Consider the following 20,626-nt stretch of genomic DNA (forward strand, 5'->3'; position numbering starts at 1 on the left):
CGCTGTTCTTTGCTGTCAGGATGGGGCGAGCATGTCCACTTATCTTTGAGGAGGGCCCAGTTGCATTTGCACATGAGCCATCATCAAACATTAAGTCAGATCCTATGTGGTCCCCAAAGGAGAAAATGTCACGAAAGAAAAGTTACAAGTGTTTAGCATGAAAGGGACTACTGGGACGTGTTTGTGTCTGTGGCATTAGTTTTTAATTCAATTAGAGTGAAGCATAGTAACCCATGTCTCTGACCTGGACTTCCCTGCTTCTTGCCCTGGACTGATCTGGACCAGTCCTGTCCCCACCACCGCAAGGCACAAGGCTGCCTCAGAGTTCTCTCCAGTGTCCTTCCCGCAGCAGCAAACTTGTGGCAGGGCTTGGCAGGGCTGCTGTAGGCAAAGCCACTCGTCCACTCAGATCCCAAATCACCCCTCAGTTTTCAGTTGGGGCCTTCGTCCAGAGCCAGCAGCTGCTATAATCAAGGAACCAGATTTAAGGAATACCTTAGGTTTGGTCAAGTTACTCTTCAAAGGTTCAGATTTGGGGATCTTTTTGGATCCTTAGAGTTTGGACTTGCTCTAGTTATAGAGTCTCTGTTATCCTTATTTTTATTTCCCTTTAGTTAAATTCCCTGTTTCCTATATTTAAATTTAAAAACCAAGGTTCTAGGACAGGTAGCAAGAGCAAATGACTTTGATCAGAAAAAAAAGGACATCTCATTCACCTTGGCTTGTGATTCACAAAGTGTGGAGTCACCTGTTTATAATCCTAGAAACTTATTCAAAACTTCTTTATGTCTGTTAGCTTGCTGAACTGCTTCCCAAGCACTGGAGCTCAGTGCTTGGCGCTGAGACTTCTCATCTAAGAGTAAAAGCAGGCATCTAGCTCTGCCAAGGGCTCTGCCATGAGAGTGGCTTGGCCTTGGTTGGGTCATGACTGTAATCACTGCCCTGGGGGAAAGGACTCCCTTGTGTTTTGTAAAATACCCCTTGCAAAATCAAGTAGCAGGATAAGTCGGCTTCTCCTAGAACAGAAGCAACAGGAATGAGACTGACCACGTGGCTGCCTGTTTTCTAAATAGATTGGGGGGCTTGGGTATAGCCAAGGAATTTTTGTCCTTAGAAACAATCAGACCTAGATTCCAGTATGAGGTAGAGGATGAGGCCCTTGAGACTGGCAGCCCCATCACCAGGCTGTCTAATTGATTTCTGATTGAGACATCTGTAGTGATATTCAAATGAGGACAGACGTCACCCAAGGACAACAAGCATTTTCACAACTGATTAGGAGGAGGAAAAATGGAGGCAATTACTTGCAAGCTGTCTGTATGACTAAAACCAGTGGTGGCAGCACCCAGGATAACCAGCAAGCTCTTACGTGGTAAGTGGCATTCTCACCTGGATGGCTGTTGTTACGTGAGTGTCGTCTGGGTGCTGGCTCTATTCTAGCTGGTGTTTAACAAGCAGCCATCTTAGTCTTACCCTGGCAGGTTCCAGGCAGGTCAGGGTCTTCTGCCACTAAGGGTGGAGGGATCATTTTTACCAGGTCAGCCAAGATAGAGAGAGAGGCTCCCCTCCGCCCCTCCAACCCTGCCCACTGCACAGAGGCTCCTGCAGCTTGAACAGTCCCTTCAAGCTGATTTGGCTGATGTTGGACCCTGGGTTTCAGGCAAGCCCTTCTGGCTCTTGCTGACCATTGGTCACGTTTCTCCAATACCTTCTTAGGTTCTTCAGGCAAACAAGTGGGCTGTTGTTTGGACAAAGAATACAGTTGAATGGGTTGAATGTTCACTTTTCTATTTCTGGCTGGAATACAGTATCTACAGTCTTGGTAGGCTTCAGTCATGGTTGAGGGTGATTTCCAGGAGGTGTGTGATCTTTGCCAAAACAGTATGTATCTACCCATGATGACAGGATTTCCCAGAAGCATCACAGAAAGGGTTCCTCTACCTTAAACAGTTCTGTTTGATAAATTTATTCCATCAAAAATATGAGTCAGGAAAAAATTTGAAGCCCTATACACAGTTCTGGGGTATCTGGATACCCTGCAGCCCTTTGCCTCTGGAATCCTTACTGTAGACAGTAAAGTCCATTTCATCCCAAATCTAATCAGTCTGAAAGCTCATGGACCTAGGCACTTTCTTTCTCTCCCCCATGGTGATCAGAGATTTTCATTCCTCTGGCCTTTGATACTGTGAACCCCTGAGAGGCCTGCCGTGTCTGCCAGTAAAAAGGAAACTCCCCGGTGCCCTATGGGGGTCACCTGTAGATCCTCTAACCTTGGCGATACACAGGGAGCACGTCTTTCTTAAACTCCAGATTAGGACATTATCAACATAACATTCGCTATGAGTGCTTTCTGAAGAGCTCAAGACCTGTACTCACCAGGGCATATACAGAAGGTCCCCACTGACCGAAACGGCAATCCAATTAGAATTCACCACCCAGTGACACATTCGGGATCCATTGGGGGTTGCCTGGGAGAACTGTGGGCTTGGAAACTGGACTTCAGGGTAACTGCTTGGTGGGTGGCTCAGTAAGTAGGTGTGGATGATAGCCTTAGTGACGTGGAGATGAGGTGAGGGGGATGTGACGACATCTGTCTCTCATAGTCTCTGGGTTAAAATTCGGAGCTGGATGTTCCAGAGAAACCATTTGTCTGTTTTAGCCACAGAATGTTTGTAAACACCAGAGAGAAAGGGAATGAATAATACTGGAAAAATGATTATGAACCAGAAGAAAAGAATAATATAAATAATAGGGGCGGTGTCACCTTATTCCAAGCACTGAAGACAGTTGTAAATTCGCATTTGACCAATATGTCTGGAGTGCACACCAGTGCCAGGCATGGGGCTAGATGCTTTACCCACTGTGCAGCTACCTTGGCCTCATAGGCCTGTGAGGAATGGATGTTAGTGCTGTCCTGTGGGTTTGGAAACCAAGGTGCAGAGAGGTTAGTGTCTTGTTGGAGTGCTCAGATCCCCAACCCTCAACCCTATGGTTTCTCACCCCTTGCCTCCTATCTAGCACTTCCAGATGCTGGGAGCACCCTGACTTGGCAGACTGCCCCAGACTCTGTGACAAGGCCTCCCCTCAGAACCCTTATTCTTTCCCCAGCATGCAGCATCCCTTCCCGGGCCACTGGACACAGCTTTTCATCCTCTGGGTCCATCTGGAGACAGAAACCACAACGTTCAGTATAGAGAACTATTACCTATGAGAAGCAAGTAATTGTAAGATATAGGGAAGCTGTGTGGTTCTCTAGGGCTGAGGGAGTGTACCCAGTAAAGAATGAACATGGGAGGAGGTGTGGTTCAGCCCACAGGACACAGAGATATGTCCACTGTTTGACCAGGCCAGAGCCAGTCTGGAGTTGCTGGCAAACGGTAGCCCCCTGAGTGTGGGCAGGAGAGCAGCCATCAGCTTCCAGCAGTGATGGGTGCCAGGGAGTCCAGGCACCTGCACAGGCAGGAGGCCTTGGGAGTGTGGGAGCTCTGGTTTCCATGTAGAGAAGGATGTGGGAAGATCATCACCAGGCCGAGACTGCAAGGTGGCAACGGGACAGTGCTCTGGGCCCGCAGCTGGGCAGGCCTCTGGATGTCCTCACCCATCACTGACCCAGGCCGACAGGAGGTCTCCTGCCTCCTCAGCGCCCCTCAGTGCACTCCACTGACACAGCTCAGCACCCTGCATGTCGTGGGAGAAACAGCCGAAGGAATGCAGCCTGTCTCAGTGTAGATAGTGACAAGGGCTTCAGGACCTGAGAGACAGTAAACTGACAATAGCTGTGCAAAGCCACCTCCAGTGCACTCACTCCCCACCCTGTCAGAAGGAACAACCCTCTCCTTGTACAAAGACTGCACCTTCACGGTACCCCATCATCACCACACCCCAGGGCAGCCCCGCGATACTGTGCATGGTGGCCTGCCTGCCCAGCACTGTGTCTTTCCCCTTTTCTCTCACCTGGCCTGGCACACAGTAGGTTCTCAAGCATCATTTGCTGCCTGGACTCACATTGCCACAGTCAGGGTCACAGCCCCTTGGTGAGAGCGCAGGGTGGCACCCCTGGGGAAGGGACAGATTCTAGTGCACCTGGCCCTGTCATCTTCTGCTTTCAGAAATCCCATTACTAGAAACTGCAAAGGTCAGAACATCTGAGTCTTTGTTAGAATCTGTTGGAGATTCTGGTAGTTGCTGCTGTAAGGCTGGTGCATGAGCCACTTTATTGTTCAACCCTAAGCATTAAGAGGCCAGCAGACGCCCTTTCCGAGGCTGACAGGCCCAGGTGCTGTGAGTAGTGTTTCCTTGAATGTCTCTCCTTTGTAGGCTGACTGATGATATGTAAGCTGAATAGAGATGTCACTTGCTTTCCCCTTTTCAAGTTCACATTGGATTATAGCTAATCTTTCAGTGCAAGGACAGCACGCATACACCAGAGGCAGAGCTCACAAGTTTCCTGGGCATTGTCTCTAGCATGTCCAACCAGTTTCCCCCTTTGAACAGGAGCTGTCAGCCTGCTGTTCTACCCGTCTCCTGACAAGCCCACATGTTTCAGAGAACAGCTGCGGCTGTCACCTGCCTCATTTCACACAGTTTGGACAGGGGTCCCATTTGGGGGCCTTCACCCAGGGTTGTATGCATGTGCCAAGCTCGGTACCAGCTCCTAGGCATGATGCAGGGAGGACCCAGACCTCCAAATTGGGATATGAGGTTCAGAGAACAGTCTCCCTATCTCCCAGCCTGGATTTCAGACTTCTCCTCACCCGCTAAGGTCACTCTCACTGAGTCCCAGCAAGTCTCCTTGTCTCTTCTCTCAGTGGGCATGCCCTGGTCTGAATTACTCCCGGGCATAGCCCCCTCTCCCTCAGGCAGGCAGGCTGCCTCTCAATGCTTTGCAGGGCTCAGCTTGAGAAGGCAGGGCAGGTCCTGACAGCCAACAAGAACCACACTTTCTTGCCTGATCTTCAGCGCCCTCACAGTCTGGCTTCCATGTCCCTCTCTAGCCTTGTGCTCACCTGGCAACAGCATGTGCCCAGGCCAGGCCTTCCCCAGTTCTCATGGACCAGAGCAGCCTCCTGGGTGGACCCAGTGTCAGCCTGGATAGGCTGTCCCAGTTCTGGGGTTGCCATGCTGCCATGAGGCTGTTACATTTGACAATACCAAGTTTCACTCAGCAATGGCCTCTTGTGTGCATTTTAGTTTTCTAAGTACATCATCATACGTTTGCAAGCAGGGACCATGTCCTAAATTTACCTGACTTCCCTACAGTCCCCAGTAGGCACATGACAGACACCACTCAGTGGCTGATGGGAAAGCCGAGGCCCAGCTTGGGAGACTTCTGACAACAGGGCCACAAGAGATGCCCCCCACCCCTGGTGGAGTGTGGGAGCAGACAGACAAGCTGCCTTCAAGGACATGCATTCTCTGATCATTAGGCTTGTGCCGCAGATGAGGTTTTGTGGGTAGAGTTAGCAGGATTCTACAAAGAAGTGCTGCCAGTGAATGTTTGCTCTGCGTGGATTCCAGCCTCACTTCTCCTTTTTTCAGCTTGCCAAGCTTCCGTCCGGTTCACACAGTTAGGTGCTGTCATTAGGGACTTGTCTATGAGTGGCGTGTGTCCTGGTGAAGGCAGTAGCCTGTGGGATGACATCTGACAGAAACTTACTGCGGTTTGGGCCTGGGTGGCAGGAGCCCAGGGAGGACCTGCGGGGCTGGGGCTGGCATCTTGTCACAACAAAGCCCTGTGACTCTGGAACAGTGGAGGGTGGGTCCAGTTTTACACATGGCAAGTGGCTCAAGCCCCACCCTACCCATTCTCAGGCAGCACAGTTCTCACTGAGCAGCAGGTGGCCATTACTGTCACAGCCGCTGACCCTGTCACCAGGGTCAGGGCAGCATCAGCTGTGCCACTGCGGCTGGTTCGAGGTTCACTGGCACACCTCCACGGTGTGGTGGCACTCCCCTCCAGAGCAGCCCCCTGAGCCACCTCTACCTACGGAGCCAGCTGGGGAGCTCAGGTGTGGCCCATGGCAGACCATGGGGCCCAAGTGCCTACAGCTCTTTCTCCTCCCTGTGCTGACCCAGAGCTCATCCATAGACAGGGTCGGGGTCGCTGTGACGCACCCCTACTTCTTCCTGCCTAGGTTGCACAATTGCACAGTGACTAATTTACCTCCACTTGGGAAATACTGTAGCTCTTTTGTTGTTGTTGTTGTTTTTGAGACACAGTCTCACTCTGCCCCCCAGGCTGGAGTACACTGGTGTTTGGCCCACTACAACCTTCGTCTCCTGGGTTCAAGCAATTCTCCTGCCTCAGCCTCCTGAGTAGTTGGGACTACAGATGCACGCCACCACACCCGGCTAATTTTGTATTTTTAGTAGAGATGAAGTTTCACCATGTTGCATTCCTGACCTCATAATCTGCCCGCCTTGGGCTCCCAAAGTGCTGGGATTACAGGCATGAGCCACCGTGCCTGGCTCATACTGTAGCTCTTACAGCAAAACAAAAAACAAATTGGTCTAATAATTTTTATTTCTGCTTTCGCTAGATGGAGCTAGACTTTTTTTTTTTAAAAAAAAGAAAGAAAAAAACCCCATAGGGGTTTACAGAGACTGAACGTCCTGCCAGGCATGTGTCACTTCAGGTTAGCCAAGTGCCCTGCCACCCTCAGCCAAGTGCCCACGGCAGCACATCAGATGGGTCAAGCAAGCACATTTGCTTCCCCAGGCATAAGCGAGTGGCAGCCTGGTGGGTGTCTGCTTGTCAGCCACTCCTCAGCAGACGGGGTTGGGGGCAGGCCAGCCCCGCCCCTGGCACCCAGTGTTGCGCAGGCTCTGTGGACCTGGGACCTTCTTGGCAGGCTCTGGACTGCAGCAGCAGCTTCCACACCACCTCTTTGTTCACCTCAGTCTGTGTGAACCCAGCTTCCAGGATTGTTGCCTGCTGCTCTAAGATGCCCGTGGCCTTAGCCTTGTTCTGCAATGAATGGGAATGAGCCTATGTCTCCTGTGGCCCTGTGCACACCCTGCCTTGGGTCCTCATGCCCAGCCTGTCAAGAGGGATGGGAGTCATCCATGCGTTGGGTCCCCTGACATCCCCAGAGGGAACAAGTGGGGACAGCACTTCCCGAGCCCAGAGCCAAGGGGCCACTCTTCCTTCAGAGGAAGTCACAAAAGGTCCTAGAACCCAGCCCATCCCCTTCTCCAGGGGCTGTCATGCCAGCCCCGAGATCTCCCATCCTCCGATTTTCTACCTCTTGTCCACTGAAATGGAAAATAGATCTTGTTTTGAGAGGGGCCATTCCCACCCCTTCTCAGGGTGCCTGTGCAGTACAGGCCGGTCTCCCATCCACTCCAGGCTCTTGTGAACTTCAAGAAACTGTCCTTTAACCTTCTCAGGACTGTGAGGCAGATGGACGCTGCCAGGCCAGCCCTTGCCAGTCTATGAGCAGGCATGCCAGTGGTGATGCTCCTGCAGGGCTGCAGCTCAGCCTATGCCCCATGGCGCCTCACACACCACGGCGCCCCACACACCCGCAGGCCTCACCTCCTCATACTTGTATCGTCCAGGCTATGGCTCAGGGTTGTCCTGGTGCCTGAAACCCCTGCCTCCTGGGCCTCCCAGGTCAGCCTCTCCGTGCTTGCTCCACAGGGCCTGATGCACTCCAGCGGCCCCGTGGGCCGGCACCGGCAGCTCATCCTGGTTCTAGAGGGGGAGCTCTACCTCATTCCTTTCGCCCTCCTGAAGGGAAGCTCCTCCAACGAGTACCTCTACGAGCGCTTCGGCCTCCTTGCTGTCCCTTCCATCCGTTCCCTTAGCGTGCAGTCCAAGGTAAGGCTCACACACATGGTAGGGGGCCAGGGGCTTGTTCTCGGGTCTCGAGGCACTGTCTATCTGGTCGGACTGGGCTGTGTTACTAAGGCATAGCTGTGATCTCCTCAAAAGTGCTGATTTTATGATTTGCATGCAGGTAGCATAACCTTAGAGTAGGTCTGTCCAAAAGTGGGGCTCAGCCCTCATGATCCCTGGCCATTCTTTGCTGCCTCGGGAAGCCACAATTTGTGTCATGTCTAAGTTTCTTTGCTGTGACATCAGGGTTCTGAGCTGCTCTGAGGTACACAGTGAAGCTTGAGGCCTGACTGAGCACCTGAGGGGGCTGGTCACCCACCATCCACACGATGCCCAGTGGGCAGAGCAGAGCCACCAAATTCACCTGGGCCTTGAGCTGACTGTTGACTGGGCCCCAGGCAGGGAAGGCAGACAAGCAAGAGTGGAGTCGAGTAGAAAACAGCCCGACAGGCCAATGGAACTAAAAACAAGTCAGGTGGCTTTCAGGGGACAGGCAGGGACTCAGGTCTCATTGAGCAAGAATAATCAGTTTGGAAAGAAACACCCAAAATCAAGAGAGTAACAGTGGACCACCCTGAGTCATGGGTCTCACCCCACTGCCACCCTTGGCCCTGCCCACCTGATTAGAAACTTTTGAGCCAAACTTTAATCTTCTTCCCCTTCTCCAAACTCTCAGAGACCCCCACAGGGCTCTGCACCCGCCTCGCACTCCACTTGCAGCATCCCTGCCTGCTCGGCTGCAGGACTGTCTTTACCACAAGGGCTTGCATTGCTCCATCCTCCAACTCTGGATGCCCTCGAGCTGCCAGCTGCTCTCAGAGCCCTCAGACCCCATCTGCCCTAATACCCCATGGCGGGTGGGACAGGTCTTACCCAGACGGTCCTCTTTACAGTGGTGGAAAGCATAGGCGGGGTTAGGAACCAAGGCTGGGCCCTGTGCATGGGTGGCCCCCACAGGACCTGTCTTGGCCGCTTTGATGACTTGCTCATTGGTGTGGCCTAAGTGGGGTCAGTTTCTGCCTCATGGGTTTTTGCAGATCTGAATTTTGAACATTTTTGTAGCTGGATAATACTTTTCTTATGAAGCAAAGAATCAGTTCAAAGTGAAAGAAGTTATTTTCTCTAGGTTTCTCAAGTTTCTATGGCTGATTCTGAATCCCAGATAGGAATCGAGCTGGCCTTCTCGACACTCCTGCCACCCAGTGGCCCACTGCCCTGGCTTATAGCAGCACTCTGGGTATCAGATGCCTCCACCTTCAGAAAACTTTTATTTTGATAACAACAGCCAGCTAGCTATTTGTAGCTTAACCAGAGACCTGGAAGAGGCCATCTCCTGACAGGCACCTGGTGTTTCTCTTACCCAGAGTTTAAGGCATCACCAAGCAGAGGCACCAAAAAATTATTTTGAAGTAACTTCATACTTAATGTTTCCCAAAAAGTACCAAAAGTCATCATAGGGGAAACTCAGGCAGACATTATTGGGCTTCTTTATGCTGATTTTCTCATTCAGTGATACTTTCTACTTTGCAGCATATAAGGCAGAAGGGAACTAGAATCTTGTCAGTATGTAGAGCTTCTTAAAGGACTTAGTTTAGCCCTGTCTCCCCAAGACTGACTTGCTTGTTTGCACGATTTAAACAAAATCACTCTTCAAAGTCCCTGACTTATCAGGAGTGGCTTTCCTCTTATTTAGGAGCCACACAGGGAGGTCTGTGGGGATGAGGATTGTGGAGCAGGCTGGCCATCCTGGGTTCCATGGGCTCTCTCCACTCTGTCATATCAGGGCCTCCTCCCCCAGTCCTCTCAGGACCCCTACCATCCAATCCTGATGATTTTCAAGGGCTCATCACAGCAGGCGTGATTCTCAGTAAGTTAGGCACTGGTGTCAAAAAGATGTTGAAAAATGAGAGTGAATGAGGTGACTGGGGAAACAGGTGGATTTAAGCTCAACCAGCAGAGAGCTGGCCATCCCTGTGCTCAGCTCTCCACTGCTGGGCAGCCTGGCTGTTCTGTCTGACAGGTGGTCTGCTTTGTCCCTCCCCTCCCCTCCTAGTCTCACTTACGGAAGAACCCGCCCACATACTCCAGCTCCACATCCATGGCGGCTGTCATCGGCAACCCCAAGCTCCCATCAGCCGTGATGGACAGGTGGCTGTGGGGGCCCATGCCGTCGGCTGAGGAAGAGGCCTACATGGTGTCCGAGCTGCTGGGCTGCCAGCCCCTAGTGGGCAGTGTAGCCACCAAGGAGAGGGTCATGAGCGCCCTGACCCAGGCTGAGTGTGTCCACTTTGCTACCCACATCTCCTGGAAGCTGTCGGCCTTGGTCCTCACGCCCAGCATGGACGGCAACCCTGCCAGCAGCAAGAGCTCCTTCGGCCACCCCTACACGATCCCTGAGTCCTTGCGGGTGCAGGACGACGCCAGTGACGGGGAAAGCATCTCGGACTGCCCGCCCCTGCAGGAGCTGCTGCTCACGGCCGCCGATGTCCTGGACCTGCAGCTGCCGGTGAAGCTGGTGGTGCTTGGCTCCTCCCAGGAGTCCAACAGCAAAGTCACAGCCGACGGAGTCATCGCGCTGACAAGGGCCTTCCTGGCTGCCGGCGCTCAGTGTGTCCTCGTGTCTCTGTGGCCTGTGCCAGTGGCTGCTTCTAAGATGTTCATCCATGCCTTCTACTCATCCCTGCTGAATGGCCTGAAAGCCAGCGCCGCCCTTGGGGAGGCCATGAAGGTGGTGCAGAGCAGCAAGGCCTTCTCACACCCCTCCAACTGGGCAGGTGGGAGTTCGGCCGGCTGCGGGTGCCTGTCAAGGCCTGGGGCTCAGTCCTCACAGCCCCCTGACTTTATTCTGCAAGTGGGGTTGGGGAGGGGAGGGAAGGGCAGGGCAGGGCCAGCTGCAGAAGACTCAGGGAGAGAGCCTGTGTGCTGAGTTTTCCTTCTGCCAAATGAGTTTTTCCTACTATTAAGATCATCTTTGGACCAGGGAGCAACTGAACCATTTGCCATGGGAGTGTGAATGTGAAACTCCTCCTGATGTCACTGTACACTGGATGACCCATTCCACTGCACCCTCACTTAAACCGTGACTGTAGAAAGGTGTGGTAGAAAGACTTAGGATGGATCTAGCTCCATGTCCTGGCTGTGTGGCCTGAGATAGGTTACTTACACTCTCTGAAGCCATGTCCTCAGCGGTAACAAGGGGATGATGGTGGTGCTGATGACACCACCCGGTCCACATTTGAGAAGATATATGAGGAGTGTACTGAATATTTTGTGAAGCTTCAGGCCCTGCATGTTCTAGAATACATTCTCTTAGTGGGCCTGCCTGGAGGGTCTAGGGAGTAAAGAGAGAATGTTCCTGTGACATCTGTTCACAGGGGAGGTGGGAAGGCAGGCACGTACAGAGCTGTCTCTCAGCTCTAGGCAACAACCTGCTTCCCCTGGAGTCCCTGTGGAAAGCTGCCCACAGCCACTCAGAGGGCTCTGCTGTGCAGGAGACCCTGCCAGGCCAAGACTCACAGAGTACAAACCAAACCCTGGGCCTATTCCCTCACTGGCCTCTCAGCCAGCCAGGACTGTTTTACCCACATGCCTCATGATGCATCAGCCTGTGGTCTTCTCTCAGCATTGGCCCCCGAAACTCCCCAGGGTGTTACGAAAATTTAGAGCAAAGCAAAAGTCCCCCGCCATGGGTAACGTCAGCCATAACTGCAAAGCAGAGTGTCTGAAAGTGTCTCAAACTTTGGGAAACAGAGGAATACCAAAAATCCTGTTTTCTTAACATAAATCCAGTTGACACATCCCGATACTGCTGGTGTCATTTTCCAAAAGTGGGTCAGCCCTGGGGTGGAGCCACAGCACTGCCAGGCCCTGTCAGCCAGCAAACAACACAGCTGCAGGGGTGGCTGCCTGGCAGCCCCAGGTGCTGGTGCCAGGTGGATGGGTCATGCTGTTGAAAGATGGAAACATTTTGCTTACTTTACAAACACAACTGGAGTATTTTTCAAAGAGCTATTCAAAAAACAAAATAGAATTGTTCCTGTTTCTTCATGCGGCTGAAAAGCATTTAGTTGGTCCAACAGGCACATACCCCGCCCTGCCTACTCACCTCATGGCCATCCCTTGGTTCTGCCAGGTGGAGCATGCACAGGCAGGCACAGAGGGCTGCTCACCTGCTTCTCCTGCTCTTAGGAGACACAGAAAGTAGAGGTGACCCCTGTGGCTTCCATTATTGTCCTCATCATACAAGTCCTGTGCGACATGCTCCTGGCAGTCAGAAGGGGCTTTGGGCCCCACAGCATCCCACAAAACCTACTGCAGGGCTTGTGGGGACCTGGTCCCTTTCCTGTCTCTGCGGGTCTGTCCAGTGTGCTTACGGGCATGGCATTTTGAAAAGGGTCTTTGTTTAGTTTTGTTGATAGATAATGTAAGTCACAACTTTGTTCCGGATGAAACCATTTTTAGTGATGCTCTCCTGTTCCCTTTAAAAACAGCTCATTCTCTTAGAAAACCCTTTCCCTACATGATTTGGGGGCAGGCTGGTCCTAAAGTTGCCCGTGGGCTTGAGGAACCTGCCCCCCAGGCCCTGTTTTGGAAGGCAATGTGGAAAGGAACGGTGGGATGCTGTGCTCCTCAGCCCAGTTGGTCTTTCCCAGCCGAACTTGTTTGCTGGTTTAGAACTGGTGGAGTAGCCACTCCCTGCCTCCCCGTGGCCCCAAGGAGGAGATACGTGCACCTCCCCTGCCCTGGCATGTCCCCTCCTAAAGGCCTGAGGATAGACACAGATGAATTTCAGGAAAAAAAAGGCAGGTTTTCCCACTGTACTTCCCTTGGCTCCTTTCTGCAAAACAGCAGGCCCCACTTACCTGAACAGCTAAGCAATATTGATTCTTAAAAGGAAGGGGACAAAGGGGTGCCACATCACCATCCAGTGAGTCAGATGCCCCAGTCTAGACTGTGGGCTGCTCCCCTGCCAGGCCCTGCTCTTTCTGCTGGGTTAACCTTGAGGCATAAGTGAGCCCTAGAAGCTGGGGTGGGGCTGGGGTCTCCAGCCGCTCTGCTGAGGGTGTCCTCCTTTGCTCTCTGCAGGGTTCATGCTCATCGGGAGTGATGTTAAGCTGAACAGCCCCTCATCACTCATCGGCCAGGCCCTCACAGAGATCCTGCAGCACCCGGAGCGCGCGCGGGATGCCCTGCGAGTGCTGCTGCACCTGGTAAGGGGGTCGGGCACCCTGAACTCAACAAGAGCTGGCAGTGCTGTGCAAGAAGGGGAAGGCAAGGGTTTCCTTACATCAGGATGTGAGCCGGTGGAGAGGACATCATGACTGGGGCCATGTCCAGGACGGCACTGACCGGCTTCTGCAGACGTCCCTGGGATAAGCTTGCTTGGGAGACCCATGTCCCAGCAAAGCGTGATGCACAAAGTGGGCAGCATCCCCAGGGTGCTTCTGCAGACGTCCCCGGGATGAGCCCACTGGCTTGAGGGGTGGGCACGGTGGGTGGTGCCATTCAGGTGGCTGTAGCAGTACTCGCCAGGACCCTGGGGGAAGGGCAGTCAATGACAGTGACCCACACCCTAGCAGCTTCCAGGTCATGTGGCTTTGGGCAAGTCACTTTGGCTCTCCGAGCCTCAGTGCTCTCATCCGGAAAGGGTGATAACAGTTGAATATTTCAAGGTTATCGTAAGGATTTGAGAAAATGCGAGTACTCGCCGCACAGTAGAGTCCTATTTTACCATCAAATGACTCCAGCCTGCCCCTAATGAGTCCAAGTTTGATCATGCCCTTGACCAGCCCGCCCCAACTTCTGTGGAGCCCAGGTGAGAGCACAAATGGAGGGCCCACATCTACAGGTGCAAATGTTATCAGTGGAGTCAGGAAGCAGTGACATCAAACTTGTGTCATCCTTCTACCTCGGGAACAACCTGGAAGGCCGTTTCAAATCATTTAGAGTGCTGTGCCAGAAAGACCAGCCATCTTCCTAGTCCAGTGCCAGCCTGGGGCCTATGCAGTGTGGGTGAACAGCCATGCCACAACCAAGCTCCTTCCAAATCTGCCACAGACCCCAGGGCCTCCTTGCAGGCTGGTTGCTGCACAGCCTGGCTGCATCCATGATTAACATGGAGGACCCAGGGCAGCATCCATGCAGGCCTGGGAGTGAGCATGTCTCCTGGGCTATGCAAACTTTTTGCCCGTGGGTTGGGTCTGATCAGGTCCCTCTGTTCAGACCTGTGGCACCTGGGCCTGTGCGTGGTAGCTCTCCATGTACTTCTGAGGATAGAGTCACACACATTTCTTAAGCTTAGGGTCTCCTCAGGCCTGAAAGTAATCAGTATGTGAACACTGTGACGAGCAAGCCCCCAGCATTCCCCCAGTTGGCTCGAGGAGGCCAACGCCCAGGGTGCTGGGAGGCCCTCTCCATTGTTACCCCATATCTGGAAACTGCCTAGAGCCTTTCAGTTCTCAGGTCCCGTCACCTGCAAAGTCCCTCTGTCCTTGCTGCCACTGCACACTGCTTTTTTGGCGTAATGGAACTGCCTTCTCTACCCATTAGCCGCCTCCTCCCAGGCCAGGCCTCTCAGCTGCCCCCACATGGCCTTGAGGCCCCTCAGGCCCATTTAAGGGTTTCCTCTTTTTCCTTGGTATTATCTCCTGGGATGGATGCAGGAATGTGGGGGCCATGGATCAAGTTCCCCAGTCCCTACCTTCTAACACCTCCTGGATATTCCTTGATCCAGTAGGCAGTGTCTTGGAGGCCCGCCCTGCCCAAGTGACAGCCAGGGCTGATCTTCTGCCTTCCCAGGCAGGCTTGTTTCCTCCTGGCTAATGTGAGTACACACTTCCTCCTATCTGGGACGCCTGTGCTCTGGCGTCCCAGTGTTTACTGTTTAAAAAAAAAAAAAAAAAGCCTCAGGTCATCTTGGAGCACTCATGCCCCTCCACTGAGGGCACATGTGCCTCACAGGGCACCAACATCCCAGAGTGGACAGGAGTTTCCGCTAGAGAGAGGCCCAGGGAGGCCCGATGAAAGCTGTCTGCACTACTGTTATTTGGTGTTTTTTTGTGGGGGATGGGGTATAGAGCTGGGGTCTCACTATGTTGCTCTGGCTTGTCTTGAACTCCTGAACTCAAGTGATCTATCCATCTTGGCCTCCTAAAGTGTTGGGATTACAGGTGTGGGCCACTGCGCCTCTCAGCTGTCCCCACTTAGCCTTGAGACCCTGCACTACTGTTAAAACACTCACTCATGTAGTTCGTGCAGCAGTGACTTGGGTGACCAGCGTAGAAGTGGCAGGCAACTGTTCAGGCCCTGGATGACAGGAGGACACTTCCCGGTGAAGGGAGGTATAGGCTCCAGAGGCCAGTGTGGAGAGACGAAGGCTGAGTGGGAAGAATGGGGAGGAAGGGCATTGCCAGCCAAGACCCCATGATGGGGCTGGGCTGTGGGCAGCGAAGGGGTTCCTGAAGGGCCTGAGGGTTTATCCTAGTGGGCAGGAGCCATTACATGGTTTGAGGCAGGCCCCTGTGTGTTCAGACACATTGCTTTACTGTCTGTGGAGAGTGTGCAAGGGGTTGGTTTAGGGGAGGGACAGAATCCTTCTGTTGCACCAGCCCTCGAGGGCTCTGATTGTAAAACCCTTCCCTTCTGTGCCCTCCCTCGCAAGATGCCTGGTCAGTGCCCCACTGTCACATCCTCAGGCCTGGCCACGTGGGCCATGTGGGGTTGCAGCAGTCAGCCTTGCTTCACCCCTGGGGCTTTGTGTACCCTCAAAGCCATGCGGACAGAAACCAGGGCTGGCCTGGGTCTCTGACTCACCCCCAATTTCCCCCCAGGTGGAAAAGTCCCTGCAGCGCATCCAGAATGGGCAACGCAATGCCATGTACACGTCCCAGCAGAGCGTGGAGAACAAAGTGGGTGGCATCCCTGGCTGGCAAGCCCTCCTCACCGCTGTGGGCTTCCGGCTGGACCCCCCAACCAGCGGCCTGCCAGCAGCTGTCTTCTTCCCAACCTCCGACCCGGGTGACCGGCTCCAGCAGTGCAGCAGCACCCTCCAGTCCCTGCTGGGTGAGCTGCGAGTGTAGGGCTGGGGCAACAGGTCTGGTGACAGCAGGTGGAACAGTTGGTGGCCTTGGGCCCCGCATTCATGAGGATGCTGGATCTCCCAGCTAGAAGCAGGGTGTTCTGAGAAATGGCAAGGGGTACCAGACACAAGCATCTCCACCCCTGGAGGAAACAAGTGCCATATACCTGCTGTTTCCATCTGTGATGGCAGGCATTTGTGCCCAGCTGGCGCTGCCCCTTCCCGGGATGACGGGAGGTCATGCTGGCAGACACTGGCCACTACTTCCATTGTCATCAGCAGCTGTGGCCCCGATGAAGCTGTGCGGCCAACCCCAGGGTGAAGCTGGGTGCTTGACTCGGGGTGGTGCTGCCTGGGTCCTTGGAGCGTGGCCATGCCTAGAGGACTGTGGTAGGGTCAGGACTCACCCCTCTTCTACCCACCTTCCTGGGAGACCACACTGTCCTTTTCCAAGTCACACACAGACACACATGTCCAGCTGTGCTGAGCTTCTGAAAAGTGCCACCAATGCCGAGGAGTTAGGGTTCTTTCCCCTGGGAAGGTTTTTGGGTGCAGAGGCTCTTCTGAATAACTTCTACCCTTTTTCCTTGGTTTAGGCCTGCCCAATCCTGCCCTCCAAGCCCTTTGCAAACTCATCACTGCCTCGGAGACGGGAGAGCAGCTCATCAGCCGGGTAAGTCGAGCCTGGAGGGCTGAGCCAGGGCCTGAGGCCCATGCTGCTTTGGAAAGGCAGAGCAACTTGGCCCTAAATAGGAACCTGTAAATTAATGCAGTCTCATTGCCTTTGTGATTTGAAGAAGGTGAGGGCTGGTAGTAAGAGAATAGCCCTCCCTGGCAAGTGCTGTTTACCTGCTATTTCCATCTATGATGCCAAGGCATCCGTGCCAGCGGCACTGCCCCTTCCCAGGATGGGAGGCCGTGCCAGTAGACACTGGCCACTATTGGCATTGTCAGGTGCACCTGTGGCCCTGATGAAGCTATGCGGCCAACCCCAGGGTGAAGCTGGGTGCTTGACTCAGCGGGGCACAGAGGGGCAGGTTTGCATAGTGTTCTCACTGGGTGCTGAGCATCAAGGGCTTTCAGAGGATGCTTATGGGGCCCCTGTCACCTGTGGTCTCAGGGCATTTCCTGAAGTCTCCATTCAGTGGTCTCCTGAACCTTGTCCTCCTCACCACCAACTTTTTCAGCTGATTAACAAGTGTTACAGCCACCCTCCCCAAGCCACCAGGTGTGGGGCCAGCCTGCCAGGACAGCTGCAGGCGTTCCCATACTTCTTTGATCAAAGTACTTACCATACCGAAACAAGATAGTCACTGAGGCAAAGCAGTGAACACGGGAGCAACTCTAATGCAAGATACTGCTTAGCAGATGTGCTTTCTTTTAGGAAAATATGGATCTAGTTCAGGAGTTCAGAGGGTTCCAGTTCTTAGCATCATGTGGGTCCTTTGCAGCTTGGCCTGGGAGCTTCTTAGTACCCATGCTGCACCACTGCATTCTGGCCAGTGAGGGTCTGGACCAAGCCCTAGGGGGACAGCTGTGGGAGCACTTCTGGAGGCTGGAGCAGCCCTTGAAGAGCACAGAGCTGCTTTTCTGGCCATTCTGGAGTGTAACAATTTGAAAAAGTAATATATGTTGTTGTTAGAGATATTTGCCAGCAAATTTCACTTAAGCAGAAATATTTCTATGGAGAAATAAAGCTGCTCCATCTAGTATTAGCCTCTGAAACTCTGAGTGCTACCTGGGGCTGTTTCCACATGGATTTGGAACTTAGAACCAGCAGTGACCTGTACCCTTGGCTGAGTCCCTGCTCATTTTGTAATAAGTGTGTTATGCCTGCTTGTGCATCAGGAAAACACTTCCAGGATATTGTGTATTAAAGCATCCTGAACCCAGGCAGTCTAAAGGTCTGTGTTCTATAAAATCTGAAAGCCAAAATTATATTCCATTTGCAGGGCTGTGCTGAGAGGCCAAAAAACCCAGTTGCCTAATTTCTTGCTTTTAATGGGAACACAGGGACTTTCTGCCTGATATGCTGTCGGGCCCTAGGGATGTGTCCCGAGGCTGCCCCCAGTGGTGGCAGCTGGTGGATCTTTCCTGGGTCACTCGGGAACCAGGGACTTTGGTTTTCTGAGCTGGCTACAAACGCCCGCTGTGCTCTTTCCCCTCCTGAGCCTCTACTGGCTGGGAAGGGAGGCCTGGCTGCTGCTGCCCCTGAGCCCCTGGATCCGCACGCGGCTGGCCTGGGTGTGGCTGTCCGTTCTCCTGTGTGTCCCCTGCTGACTCTTGCTCCTCTCCCCTCCCGGTCAGAGCCGCGGGCCTGGTGTGGCGCTTCCTAAACAGTGATCAGCTCATGTTGCATAACAGCCTGTGCTTGAGTCTAAACTCTCTTCTTTCTCTCTCTTTTTCTTTCTTTTTCTTATAATCTGCTGGCCGAAGGCTGTTAAAAATATGGTTGGAATGGTGAGTACTACTTTAAGTAGCAACTGTTGTCAGGTGAGCCCCTCAACCCACCCACCCCCCGAGTTCCCCTGGGCAGGCTCTGAGCTCGGGGTGCATGTGCTGTCAAATGGAGCCACACAGGCTGTGGCGCTCCAGGCAGATGCCCACTGCCGTTGGCTCCGGTGGCCTGTCCCCTCCTCTGCTCTGGCTCCCCTCTTCCTGCTCCACCTTCTTGTGTCCTTGATTGACCTCTTAAGGTCCACCACAACAGCAGGAGCAGAACCAGCTTTAAGTGAGTGACACTCTGTGAACCCACACACAGACCCCTGAGGAGAGGCCAGAGACCCTGAAATCTGAAAGGAAGTGGACACTCGAGTGGGCCACGTGGGTTATTCGTCAAGCTGTGAGGCTCTAAGATGTAACCAGGTTCCTCTTCGCCATCCACCTCAAGATCCCAAAGATGACTTAAGAAAGAGGGAGGTGGCCGGTCCCAACTCACCCCTTCTACTCTCCATGGCCTCTCCTGTGAGGCTCTCCCACACCTGAGGGAAGACATGAGGCTGGAAGCAGAACCCGGCCCCAGCTCCAGGAGGCCACACAGCCTCTCCTGCCCCACACAGCCTCTTGCCCCACTACCCCATCAGCTTCCCACAGAGAGGACAGCAGGACAGTAGGTATGAATGCACCTGGAAAAGAATCTCAAATGCTATACTCGTGAGGGTCATTAGCGATGCCAGTGACAGGTGACATAAGAATAACGGGTAAAGTCTTGAGGAGGGCTGGAGGGGAAGGAGACACAGGGTGCTCACGGTGTCCTCCCTTCCTCAGCTCCACCAGGTGCTGGTTCAGCTCCAGGCTGGCGAGAAGGAGCAGGACTTGGCATCAGCTCCCATTCAGGTCTCCATCAGCGTCCAGCTGTGGCGGCTCCCGGGATGTCACGAGTTCCTGGCAGCTCTAGGTAGGCAGAGCATCCTTGACTTAGTGGGTTCTTTAATTCCATCTTTTAAATCATTGCTTTTCCTCCTGGTTTCTATTGGGCAAAGTATCTTAGTGTCTTCTTAAATATTATTTTAAAATAGTTAACTCAGGCTGGGTACAGTGGCTCATGCATGTAATCCTAGCACTTTGGGAGGCTGAGGTGCGAGGGTCACTTGAAGCCAGGAGTTTGAGTCCAGCCTGGGCAACATAGGGAGACCCCATCGCTACAAAAATAAAAAAAAAATTAGCCGAGCATGGTGGTGCACACCTGTAGTCCCAGCTACTCAGGAGGACTGAGGCAGGAGGATCTCTTTTTTTTTTTTTCCAAAAAAAAAAAGTTAACTTAGATTGTAGTGGTTTAGCAGGATTTCCAAATGGCACAAACGGCTTTGTGCCATTTCCTCTGCACTGTGATTTCATCTCTCTCATTTGTGCCCATTACCTTAAGATGAACCTGCTAGACTCTAGTATTATTGGAGGTCAAGTGTTATTAGGAGCTAAAGAAAACTAAAATTAGAGTCATAAGATAATAATGGTTTCAATGTTGTCCTCTGTCCCTGGGTACTCAAAACTAGCAGGAAAACAGTACTACTGAAACCACCTTGGGCCGGGTGCGGCGGCTCATGCCTGTAATCCCAGCACTTTGGGAGGCTGAGGCGGGTGGATCTGAATCCCCTTGGATTAGAAGCTTGCATTCTTTCCAGGTTGCATTACTTGGTTTTTTATTTTTTTCTGACTTTTTTGTAGAGATGGGGTTTCACCATGTTGCCCAGGATGGTCTTAAACTCCTGGGTTCAAGCAGCCCTTCCATGCAGCTTCCCAGAGTGTTGGGATTCAGGCGTGAGCCACCACTCCTGGCCTACATGCTTTTCTTCTGTGGGTTTAAAGCATCATTTTCCTGGCGTAAACATAGTAAATATCTATGTAGGCAGTAGATGGAGGCTAGACTGAGAAGGGTTGGGTTCCCATCCAGATGCTTCTCTTGTCACTTCTGTGAGAAGCTGTAGGGCAAGCCTTGGGGGCATTGCCACAAGTGAGTCCGCAAGACGAAGGCACAACCACAACATTTTTTTTTTTTTTTTTTTTATATACTGTATGCCTGTATCAAAATATCTCATGTACCCCATAAATATATACACCTACTATGTACCCACAACATTTTTTTTTTTTAGTTAAAAAAGGGCAGGCATGGTGGCTCACACCTGTAATCCCAGCATGTTGGGAGGCCGAGGCAGGTACATCACTTGAGGCCAGGAGTTCGAGATCAGCCTGGCCAACATGGTGAAACCCCA

At 52.9% G+C, this 20,626-nt stretch overlaps 1 protein-coding gene across 1 annotated transcript in view; it reads left to right on the forward strand.

The window, feature by feature from the left end:
- Positions 1-20,626, forward strand: part of TTC28 (tetratricopeptide repeat domain 28) — a 720,135-nt gene that overhangs the window by 693,052 nt on the left and 6,457 nt on the right. The window contains exons 16-22 of the mRNA XM_011934852.1: positions 7,643-7,822; positions 9,894-10,614; positions 12,926-13,050; positions 15,670-15,901; positions 16,514-16,590; positions 18,354-18,377; positions 19,185-19,314. Coding sequence (XP_011790242.1) covers positions 7,643-7,822; positions 9,894-10,614; positions 12,926-13,050; positions 15,670-15,901; positions 16,514-16,590; positions 18,354-18,377; positions 19,185-19,314 — 1,489 coding nt within the window. The remainder of the gene's footprint in view (positions 1-7,642; positions 7,823-9,893; positions 10,615-12,925; positions 13,051-15,669; positions 15,902-16,513; positions 16,591-18,353; positions 18,378-19,184; positions 19,315-20,626) is intronic.

This window comes from Colobus angolensis, unplaced genomic scaffold (genome assembly GCF_000951035.1).
Source record: "Colobus angolensis palliatus isolate OR3802 unplaced genomic scaffold, Cang.pa_1.0 Scaffold139, whole genome shotgun sequence".
Classification (NCBI taxonomy): Eukaryota; Metazoa; Chordata; class Mammalia; order Primates; family Cercopithecidae; genus Colobus; species Colobus angolensis.